Below are 12,041 nucleotides of genomic sequence, written 5' to 3'. Positions count from 1 at the left end.
ATATATATATATATATATATATATATATATATATATATATATATATATATATATATATATATATATATATGTATATATATTATAATGAACAAAAAAGAGCTTGCAATGGATTATGGCAGACCTCAGAGGTTCCACTATATATATATATATATATATATGTATGTGTGGGAAAAAAAATCACAAGACTATTTCATCTCTACAGGCCTGTTTCATGAGGGGGGGTACCCTCAATCATCAGGAGATTTTAATGGGAGCATTCGCATACCATGGTTTATATAGGGCACAGAGTGGGTGGGTACAGGCTGGCGTAGGGGCGTGGTGATTGGCTCATGTGTTACCTAGGAGGTGTTTCCGTCTATGGCGGCATGCTGTTACAATTTCGCTGCGCTTGTTGAGGGATGACAGGTCTGGACGGTATATAATAAACAGTTTCTCTTTCAAGCATAGGTTGCATCTTTTATTACCACTATTGTAAGGTGTGCTGGATGCAAGAATTTGCCATGTTATTGAATATTCAACATTATTGTCTTTGAGGTCCCAAATGTGTTTGCTGAGTTCTGTGGTATTTCGCAGGTTTTGGTTCCTGAAAGAAGCCTTGTGATTGTTCCATCTGGTTTTGAATTCTCCCTCGGTTAATCCTACATATGTGTCGGATGTGTTAATGTCCTTGCGTATTACCTTAGATTGGTAGACAACTGATGTTTGTAAGCACCCCTCGTTGAGAGGGCAATCAGGTTTCTTTCGACAGTTACAGCCTTTGTTGGTTTTGGAGTCGCTCTGTCTGACAGACAGACAGTCGCTCTGTCTGACAGACAGACAGTCGCTCTGTCTGACAGACAGACAGACAGAGCGACTCCAAAACCAACAAAGGCTGTAACTGTCGAAAGAAACCTGATTGCCCTCTCAACGGGGGGTGCTTACAAACATCAGTTGTCTACCAATCTAAGGTAATACGCAAGGACATTAACACATCCGACACATATGTAGGATTAACCGAGGGAGAATTCAAAACCAGATGGAACAATCACAAGGCTTCTTTCAGGAACAAAAACCTGCGAAATACCACAGAACTCAGCAAACACATTTGGGACCTCAAAGACAATAATGTTGAATATTCAATAACATGGCAAATTCTTGCATCCAGCACACCTTACAATAGTGGTAATAAAAGATGCAACCTATGCTTGAAAGAGAAACTGTTTATTATTTACCGTCCAGACCTGTCATCCCTCAACAAGCGCAGCGAAATTGTAACAGCATGCCGCCATAGACGGAAACACCTCCTAGGTAACACATGAGCCAATCACCACGCCCCTACGCCAGCCTGTACCCACCCACTCTGTGCCCTATATAAACCATGGTATGCGAATGCTCCCATTAAAATCTCCTGATGATTGAGGGTACCCCCCCTCATGAAACAGGCCTGTAGAGATGAAATAGTCTTGTGATTTTTTCCCCACACATACATATATTGCGCTCTACTACGGTATCGAGCACTATTTTTTGGATAACCTTATTAAGACATATATATATATATATATATATATATATATATATATATATATATATATATATATATATATATTTTATTTTTTTTCAAGCAATCAATATCATAAGGACCAAACACATAGCAAAACACATTCCTGTACACATGCTTGTCTGAGAGATAAGGTGCTATTACAAACTGACAGCAGTGACAGTTGATGATTGGAGCGTCACAACATGCTGTGCAACTATACGTCTGGACATCTTTTATGGAGGGGGGTGGGACACAACTTATCTAAAGAACTTTGAACTTGTTAATGAACTTGTTTATCATGGAATTTCCATACTAATATTGGGTAACATTTACCCGTATTAATAATAAACCGCAGCAAAATTATTAATAAGTCAATAAACTTACAAATCAGTGATGTTGCTCATTCCCTGGAGAAGCTAGCGCTAGCTAACTCAAATCAATCATGAATACAAAACACACTGTCTTTCCCCATTTCAAACGTCATACCTAGGGGTGTAACGCTACACAAAAATTTCGGTTCGGTACGTACCTCGGTTTAGAGGTCACGGTTAGGTTCATTTTCGGTACAGTAAGAAAACAACAAAATATACATTTTTTGGTTATTTATTTACCAAATTTGTAAACAATGGCTTTATCCTTTTAACATTGGGAACACTATAATATTTCTGACCACGTGAATCAACATTAAACTGCCTCAAGTTGTTGCTCAGATTAAATAAAATGACAACACTTTTCTTCTACATATAAAAAGTGCAACATTAAACAGTTTCAAGTCAACTCATCATGCTTAATTTATTACAGCATTTGGTAAGCCTGTAGTTGATTTTTATTATGTAAATGTTATATTTTTATCAACATCATTCAAAACTAGGCTGCTGCATTACTAATGATTAATGGAACTATAGCTGGAAAAAATAGTACGATAGCAATAGGAGAGACTGTTCATCCCTGAACACCATGGAGTTCATGTAGGCTTTATGATGCAGTTACATTATTATATCAACTATCAGAGACAGAAACTCTTCATTTAACATAATGTTCTTTTTTGCTGCTTCAACACAGCTCAATCAACACAGAAAAAGGTAAAGTGAAATAACAGACAGACAGGGCTTTGCTGTCCGTGACACACACACACACACACACACACACCGCAAAATGAGCTAACGTTACGCTAAAAGCTAATTAGCCTTCACCTCAAGCCAGGACTGCGAGCGAGCTGAGCTGCCATTTAGGTTTCTAGAATGTCAACTGGCTCATAGTGATGTTACTGGTAGTTGACTGGGAGGTGTTTATTATCATTTGGGGGAGAGTCCGCTGCCTTATGCTCACCTGCTAAACACCTGACTGCTCATCACAACGCTGGAGCACTGATGACATGCGCTCTGAATATGACTGCTGATTGGCTGTTACCGCTCTGAATGCGGACTGCTGATTGGCTGTAACCGCTCTGCGTGTAACCAATCAGATGGTTGTGTGGGTGGGACAATGCTGGGTGCTGTGTAGAGTACTGACAGAGACAGAGGCAGAAAGCGGAGCAGCTTGTTAAGACTTTAGCTTTGGCGGCTACTTAATACAGGTAAAAGCCGGGTAAATTAGAATATTTTGAAAAACTTGATTTATTTCAGTAATTGCATTCAAAAGGTGTAACTTGTACATTATATTTATTCATTGCACACAGACTGATGCATTCAAATGTTTATTTCATTTAATTTTGATGATTTGAAGTGGCAACAAATGAAAATCCAAAATTCCGTGTGTCACAAAATTAGAATATTACTTAAGGCTAATACAAAAAAGAGATTTTTAGAAATGTTGGCCAACTGAAAAGTATGAAAATGAAAAATATGAGCATGTACAATACTCAATACTTGGTTGGAGCTCCTTTTGCCTCAATTACTGCGTTAATGCGGCGTGGCATGGAGTCGATGAGTTTCTGGCACTGCTCAGGTGTTATGAGAGCCCAGGTTGCTCTGATAGTGGCCTTCAACTCTTCTGCGTTTTTGGGTCTGGCATTCTGCATCTTCCTTTTCACAATACCCCACAGATTTTCTATGGGGCTAAGGTCAGGGGAGTTGGCGGGCCAATTTAGAACAGAAATACCATGGTCCGTAAACTAGGCACGGGTAGATTTTGCGCTGTGTGCAGGCGCCAAGTCCTGTTGGAACTTGAAATCTCCATCTCCATAGAGCAGGTCAGCAGCAGGAAGCATGAAGTGCTCTAAAACTTGCTGGTAGACGGCTGCGTTGACCCTGGATCTCAGGAAACAGAGTGGACCGACACCAGCAGATGACATGGCACCCCAAACCATCACTGATGGTGGAAACTTTACACTAGACTTCAGGCAACGTGGATCATGTGCCTCTCCTGTCTTCCTCCAGACTCTGGGACCTCGATTTTCAAAGGAAATGCAAAATTTGCATGGTTGGGTGATGGTTTGGGCCAACTCCCCTGACCTTAGCCCCATAGAAAATCTGTGGGGTATTGTGAAAAGGAAGATGCAGAATGCCAGACCCAAAAACGCAGAAGAGTTGAAGGCCACTATCAGAGCAACCTGGGCTCTCATAACACCTGAGCAGTGCCAGAAACTCATCGACTCCATGCCACGCCGCATTAACGCAGTAATTGAGGCAAAAGGAGCTCCAACCAAGTATTGAGTATTGTACATGCTCATATTTTTCATTTTCATACTTTTCAGTTGGCCAACATTTCTAAAAATCCCTTTTTTGTATTAGCCTTAAGTAATATTCTAATTTTGTGACACACGGAATTTTGGATTTTCATTTGTTGCCACTTCAAATCATCAAAATTAAATGAAATAAACATTTGAATGCATCAGTCTGTGTGCAATGAATAAATATAATGTACAAGTTACACCTTTTGAATGCAATTATTGAAATAAATCAAGTTTTTCAAAATATTCTAATTTACTGGCTTTTACCTGTATGTCCGTGTGGAAACTCGTTCGGTACACCTCCGAACCGAACCAAAACCCCCGTACCGAAACGGTTCAATACAAATACGCGTACCGTTACACCCCTTGTCATACCCCAATCTAAACTTGGATTAACACATTGCTTTCGGAGCAACTGTCAATTGTGCACATTGAAGGCCATGTGGTCCAGAGAGACAGGAATACAATCTGTGTATGGGGTGAAGTTACCAAGAATCTTAGACCCTTCCTATCATCTAATTCAAAATATCAATACAGTTTTCATCTATTTAAAACAATACATGTTTAAATGTTACTGCTCATGAGTAGACATGTTTCAGGAAAATGTAATGTTTCTTCTGCCAAAGAATATAAATATTGTGTGTCTGTATTTAAAAAAAAAAGAAGAATGTGTGTTTAATGTGTGTATACCGGTAAGTACTTGTTGGCAATTTGTGTCCTTTTTACTGGGTTACAGCCTGCAATCTTTTGTTACAGTTTTCCGCAATTTTCACATCTCCTGAGCAATCCCAGCCCATTCTTCTTTGGCAAACCTCTCACAAGATTTGAGTTGGAACCATCCAAAATGAAAGTAAGATGCTTGGAAAAGCTGTGTTAAAATTGCATTGCTCTCTTTAATAACAGCACTTGGGAAATACTTAATGAAAAATGTAATTTTCATGGGGGATTAATAATTCTGTCCTCAAGTGTATAATTGTTTGCATTTGTGAATTGATCCAACCACATTCGGCAAACAACTGTTGAGATTTTTGAAAAGCAATGCATTTTTACAGCAGTTCATGTGTTTTCTGCTAACTGAAAGTAGCTGGCACAAGAATATTGAATAAACCATGAATTACAAAACCAAATTAATATGTTAATGGTTTCCTACAAACATTCTGCCACACCCTACCTCAATATTGATTAGGGATGTAACATTATGAAAATTTCACATCACCGTATCCATCCATCCATCCATCCATCCATCTTCTTCCGCTTATCCGAGGTCGGGTCGCGGGGGCAGCAGCTTAAGCAGGGAAGCCCAGACTTCCCTCTCCCCAGCCACTTCGTCCAGCTCCTCCCGGGGGATCCCGAGGCGTTCCCAGGCCAGCCGGGAGACATAGTCTTCCCAGCGTGTCCTGGGTCTTCCCCGTGGCCTCCTACCGGTCGGACGTGCCCGAAACACCTTCCTAGGGAGGCGTTCGGGTGGCATCCTGACCAGATGCCCGAACCACCTCATCTGGCTCCTCTCGATGTGGAGGAGCAGCGGCTTTACTTTGAGCTCCCCCCGAATGACAGAGCTTCTCACCCTATCTCTAAGGGAGAGCCCCGCCACTCGGCGGAGGAAACTCATTTCGGCCGCTTGTACCCGAGATCTTGTCCTTTCGGTCATGACCCAAAGCTCATGACCATAGGTGAGGATGGGAACGTAGATCGACCGGTAAATTGAGAGCTTTGCCTTCCGGCTCAGCTCCTTCTTCACCACAACGGATCGATACAGCGTCCGCATTACTGAAGACGCCGCACCGATCCGCCTGTCGATCTCACGATCCACTCTTCCCCCACTCGTGAACAAGACTCCGAGGTACTTGAACTCCTCCACTTGGGGCAAGATCTCCTCCCCAACCCGGAGATGGCACTCCACCCTTTTCCGGGCGAGAACCATGGACTCGGACTTGGAGGTGCTGATTCTCATCCCAGTCGCTTCACACTCAGCTGCGAACCGATCCAGTGAGAGCTGAAGATCCTGGCCAGATGAAGCCATCAGGACCACATCATCTGCAAAAAGCAGAGACCTAATCCTGCAGCCACCAAACCAGATCCCCTCAACGCCTTGACTGCGCCTAGAAATTCTGTCCATAAAAGTTATGAACAGAATCGGTGACAAAGGGCAGCCTTGGCGGAGTCCAACCCTCACTGGAAACGTGTCCGACTTACTACCGGCAATGCGGACCAAGCTCTGGCACTGATCATACAGGGAGCGGACTGCCACAATCAAACAGTCCGATACCCCGTACTCTCTGAGCACTCCCCACAGGACTTCCCGAGGGACACGGTCGAATGCCTTCTCCAAGTCCACAAAACACATGTAGACTGGTTGGGCAAACTCCGTATTGTGACCAAAATTATCCAATTATCATCACGGAATTGCTCAAAGTCCTCATACACACACTGAAATCTTTAAACCATGATTTATTTAAAAACAATATATAATAAATTCTAAACACAGTATGTTTATTGGCAGAAAAAAACATTAAATATTGTTCCAGATATTTGAGAGCCATGTTTTTGAGTGTTAAAATGTTTATTTTTTTCCATTTTAATTTGTAAAAGTTTTAGAATGTTTTATGAAATTATACATTATTATTATAATTTATAAAAAGGTAAATTGAGTGTTTACTTTGCTTCACGCCTGGTTTATGTGACATCACGCGAGTTCACTTTCTGTTGTAAACAGCTTTGTCTCTGTTAACAAAGTTGTATAAAAAACAAAACAATAAAACAACATAAGTAGTATAAAAAGTATAGATTGATCACTCTTCTAAGAGAGCACAACCTGTATGTTCATTGTGAACAAAAGAATATAACAATGAAATGTATCTTATTAGCTTGGAAAGTAATGTGTTTATACAAGTTTAGCTTACGGTATGTTTGTTAATGTGGGAAGACGTTAATGTGTCCTGTATTTATGTTAGCTTTCAAGCTAGGTAGCGAGCTAGCGCTAGTCTGTCTGTGAGTTTATTAAAGTGTGGCCTTCAATGACATTTTTTCGATACTTTTAATTAAAAACAGTAATACTAACCATCAGAAGTTTTACTGCGGCTATCATTAATACAGTTTATTGTTACATCCCTAATATTGATTGACACAAATCTAATAATTAGTAGGAACCCTGGTTAGAAAGAATGTCTGTTAGGAAAATGATAACATGAGTATTAAATAATAAAGAAAAAGAAGAACGACGGCAGAAACCTGGAATGCTTGAGGGCCATGTGGGGGATAAAAAAAGAGGAAAAAAATAATAATAATAAAAAAAATAAACATTTGAAGACATGCAAGACAAAGTGAGGTGAAGTGATAATATACTTGAAAGAGGCAGACGTACCATTAGTCGGATGCTTTGCAAACGACACAGAAAATCGCTTTACTGCCGGCATAGACAACAATTCTGAGGAAACAAAAATGTACTAGTGTTACTATATGCCACAGTAATTATTTTAACTAACATATTTTATCATACCCTATTTTTTGTGTCAGTGCTGATATGGATATTTTTGGGTAAATTTAGTTTCTTCATATACACATCCTTCTTCATTACTCTATTGCAGGGGTCACCAACGCGGTGCCCGCGGGCACCAGGTCGCCCGTAAGGACCAGATGAGTCGCCCGCTGGCCTGTTCTAAAAATAGCTCAAATAACAGCACTTACCAGTGAGCTGCCTCTATTTTTTAAATTTTATTTATTTACTAGCAAGCTGGTCTCGCTTTGCTCGACATTTTTAATTCTAAGAGAGACAAAACTGAAATAGAATTTGAAAATCCAAGAAAATATTTGAAAGACTTGGTCTTCACTAACTGACAAAGAAACAGATAACAGATTTGGTGTCCAGTTCAAAGTGTGACATGATTCATTTAAAAATTTAAGAGTCGACTTTTGTATTTTACATGAGTTATTATTTGTACAAACATGGTGCAAAGTAATTCATGATTTGTTAAAAAATGTTAGTGGCTAGCTAGTTAAAATGGGATATTGTGATTTCACAAGACTGTCTTAGAAGTGATCATTTGAAAATGTTCAATTTGAAAAATGTGCACTTAAGAGAAAATATAAAAATAAAGTGTTGCATATTGATATTTATCTGTTTCTATATATATTTATTTTGAGAAATCATTAAGAAGATCAGTGTTTCCACAAAGAAAAATATCATTAATTATTAATAATAACAGGTAAATTGAGCAAATTGGCTATTTCTGGCAATTTATTTAAGTGTGTATAAAACTGGTAGCCCTTCGCATTAATCAGTACCCAAGAAGTACTGTAGCTCTTGGTTTCAAAAAGGTTGGTGACCCCTGGTCTATTGTGAACACAAGCTTAGCTTAGCTAAGAATAAATACTGACTGGATTTCAAGTGGGACTGAGTGTGCAGATCGTCAGTCATCCAGATCATGGTAAACTGTAGCAGTTTAATTGGGGCAACTGAATCCTGCTTGGTTGAATATGTTTCACCTTTTCATTCATTAAGCTTCTTGTTGTAATTTTTTAAGTCTCCTATTTATGTGTCAGGTGGGTTTGTACCCGCAGTGTGGTCACAATACTGTTGCTGGCTGGCAAAAACACAACAAGAGGTCGTTCACTAGCTGGTGGCAAAACAGCGTGTTGGTAGCCTTTTTTCTTTGTGGAATGAGAAAATATTTGGGAGGAGGATGTCAGCCCATTGTTGTAAGCTGACGATGAAGGAGTGGCGCAAACCTCCAACTGCATTATGAGAGGGATTATCTATTTTGATGTAGATCCTTTTCCCCATCGGGAATGTGGATATCATTGTCCTTAAAAAGAGGCCACACATAGGTGGACTTAATATTTTACAACTGAGGAAGTATTTTAGATGAAAAGTGAAAGGTCTTCAACCAACAAGAAGAGTCCAATTGCCTCGTTTCAACCTTTGCAGAATAAATTTGGACTCTTCTATGATTAATTGATTATATATATACATATATATATATATATATATATATATATATATATATATATATATATACATACATACATACAGGTAAAAGCCAGTAAATTTGAATATTTTGAAAAACTTGATTTATTTCAGTAATTGCATTCAAAAGGTGTAACTTGTACATTATATTTATTCATTGCACACAGACTGATGCATTCAAATGTTTATTTCATTTAATTTTGATGATTTGAAGTGGCAACAAATGAAAATCCAAAATTCCGTGTGTCACAAAATTAGAATATTACTTAAGGCTAATACAAAAAAGGGATTTTTAGAAATGTTGGCCAACTGAAAAGTATGAAAATGAAAAATATGAGCATGTACAATACTCAATACTTGGTTGGAGCTCCTTTTGCCTCAATTACTGCGTTAATGCGGCGTGGCATGGAGTCGATGAGTTTCTGGCACTGCTCAGGTGTTATGAGAGCCCAGGTTGCTCTGATAGTGGCCTTCAACTCTTCTGCGTTTTTGGGTCTGGCATTCTGCATCTTCCTTTTCACAATACCCCACAGATTTTCTATGGGGCTAAGGTCAGGGGAGTTGGCGGGCCAATTTAGAACAGAAATACCATGGTCCGTAAACCAGGCACGGGTAGATTTTGCGCTGTGTGCAGGCGCCAAGTCCTGTTGGAACTTGAAATCTCCATCTCCATAGAGCAGGTCAGCAGCAGGAAGCATGAAGTGCTCTAAAACTTGCTGGTAGACGGCTGCGTTGACCCTGGATCTCAGGAAACAGAGTGGACCGACACCAGCAGATGACATGGCACCCCAAACCATCACTGATGGTGGAAACTTTACACTAGACTTCAGGCAATGTGGATCCTGTGCCTCTCCTGTCTTCCTCCAGACTCTGGGACCTCGATTTCCAAAGGAAATGCAAAATTTGCATGGTTGGGTGATGGTTTGGGGTGCCATGTCATCTGCTGGTGTCGGTCCACTCTGTTTCCTGAGATCCAGGGTCAACGCAGCCGTCTACCAGCAAGTTTTAGAGCACTTCATGCTTCCTGCTGCTGACCTGCTCTATGGAGATGGAGATTTCAAGTTCCAACAGGACTTGGCGCCTGCACACAGCGCAAAATCTACCCGTGCCTGGTTTACGGACCATGGTATTTCTGTTCTAAATTGGCCCGCCAACTCCCCTGACCTTAGCCCTATAGAAAATCTGTGGGGTATTGTGAAAAGGAAGATGCAGAATGCCAGACCCAAAAACGCAGAAGAGTTGAAGGCCACTATCAGAGCAACCTGGGCTCTCATAACACCTGAGCAGTGCCAGAAACTCATCGACTCCATGCCACGCTGCATTAACGCAGTAATTGAGGCAAAAGGAGCTCCAACCAAGTATTGAGTATTGTACATGCTCATATTTTTCATTTTCATACTTTTCAGTTGGCCAACATTTCTAAAAATCCCTTTTTTGTATTAGCCTTAAGTAATATTCTAATTTTGTGACACACGGAATTTTGGATTTTCATTTGTTGCCACTTCAAATCATCAAAATTAAATGAAATAAACATTTGAATGCATCAGTCTGTGTGCAATGAATAAATATAATGTACAAGTTACACCTTTTGAATGCAATTACTGAAATAAATCAAGTTTTTCAAAATATTCTAATTTACTGGCTTTTACCTGTATACACACACACACAAAAAATATATTATATATTAATATTTAAAAAAAAAAAAAAAAATCACACCAACCACAGATTGGATCGAGAGATATTTGTCTCCATTATTCTAAACAAATGACTTTCCAAGATGGATGACAAAGACAAACATGTTCAACAGTTATGAGGATGGCAGCGATGAAGCGACAGCATTTATATGATGTAAAACTGACACCTACTGGACAATATTACAACAGACTACTGCCAAGCATGCAGAGATTTTTGGACGCATCAACGAGCCCTTAGCTCTAACTTTACCAATTGACGATGATCATTTGACCTGTAAGCCCAGGCTGCAGAAAAAGTGAAAATAATATTCACATTATGATGGTGCCAATGTAAATACTACTGAATAGATCACATTGTAATATCTTAAGGCTGCATTAATCCAAATATGAACCTCAAGCTAGACATGTATACATACAGTCATCATGGGAATGAATGTCATTAATAATGGGACTTTAATACTTTATGTAAGAGTTCCCCCCACAGGTGCAATGACACATACGAGGCACAACTCAGTGTCTTTTCAAAACAAGAATGGGGTGCACACGTTTACAATATTTTTTATTTCTCTCTCATTTGCAGCTTGTATACATTAAGTTCATATGTACACATACATACACCACCAGGAGGGTTGCCAACTCCCTAAAAAATAAATAAGTCATAGCTGCTTGGCAGGGCTGGTTAACCCAGTTAATTGTGTGAAACATTTTTTTAGACTATTTGACTCAACGAGTATACATGAATACATTGGAAACAAAAAAACAAAACTAACAGAATAAATTAAACACATTTTATGAATATAAATTGTTCCTGCTGAACCAACAGAACAAAAAATAAAACCCACTCAATAATAACAGTATAAATTTAGTTTCCAGCTTTATGTTAGTGTGACTTTTATAAATCCGGACATACTGAGACACACAAATAGTGTGTGAGGACAAGACATAATACTTTAATGACAAAAATACAAAACAAAAAGTCACTGCAGTAAAGAAATCATATTTCAAGTTTAAGCACCAGAAGCTAAGAAGATAACTCCAGGTACTGTAGATAGCTGCCCCCTAGGTCCGGCAGAACGATAGCCAAGGCAAAGGTAATAATAGAAATTCAAGATTCAGAGAGACTTTGTCAACTCACCATGTGTCCAAGTCAAAAGAGAGCTCTATTTTCTGACAGAAAAGTCAAACAGCAAT

The 12,041-nt window shown here is 39.4% G+C and overlaps 1 protein-coding gene across 14 annotated transcripts in view; it reads right to left on the bottom strand.

Annotated features, from left to right (window-relative positions):
- Window positions 1-12,041, bottom strand: part of ppip5k1a (diphosphoinositol pentakisphosphate kinase 1a) — a 155,466-nt gene that overhangs the window by 34,129 nt on the left and 109,296 nt on the right. For 8 of the 14 annotated variants that reach the window (XM_061975115.1, XM_061975116.1, XM_061975119.1 and 5 more), the window contains one exon: window positions 7,555-7,617. The exons of the other annotated variants lie outside the window; for them this stretch is intronic. In XM_061975115.1, coding sequence (XP_061831099.1) covers window positions 7,555-7,617 — 63 coding nt within the window. The remainder of the gene's footprint in view (window positions 1-7,554; window positions 7,618-12,041) is intronic. 14 annotated transcript variants of the gene reach the window in all.

The sequence above is a fragment of the Nerophis lumbriciformis genome, linkage group LG15 (genome assembly GCF_033978685.3).
Source record: "Nerophis lumbriciformis linkage group LG15, RoL_Nlum_v2.1, whole genome shotgun sequence".
In the NCBI taxonomy this organism is placed as follows: Eukaryota; Metazoa; Chordata; class Actinopteri; order Syngnathiformes; family Syngnathidae; genus Nerophis; species Nerophis lumbriciformis.
Note: the sequence above shows the minus strand (reverse complement) of the source record. Positions and strands in the feature narration are given on the sequence as shown.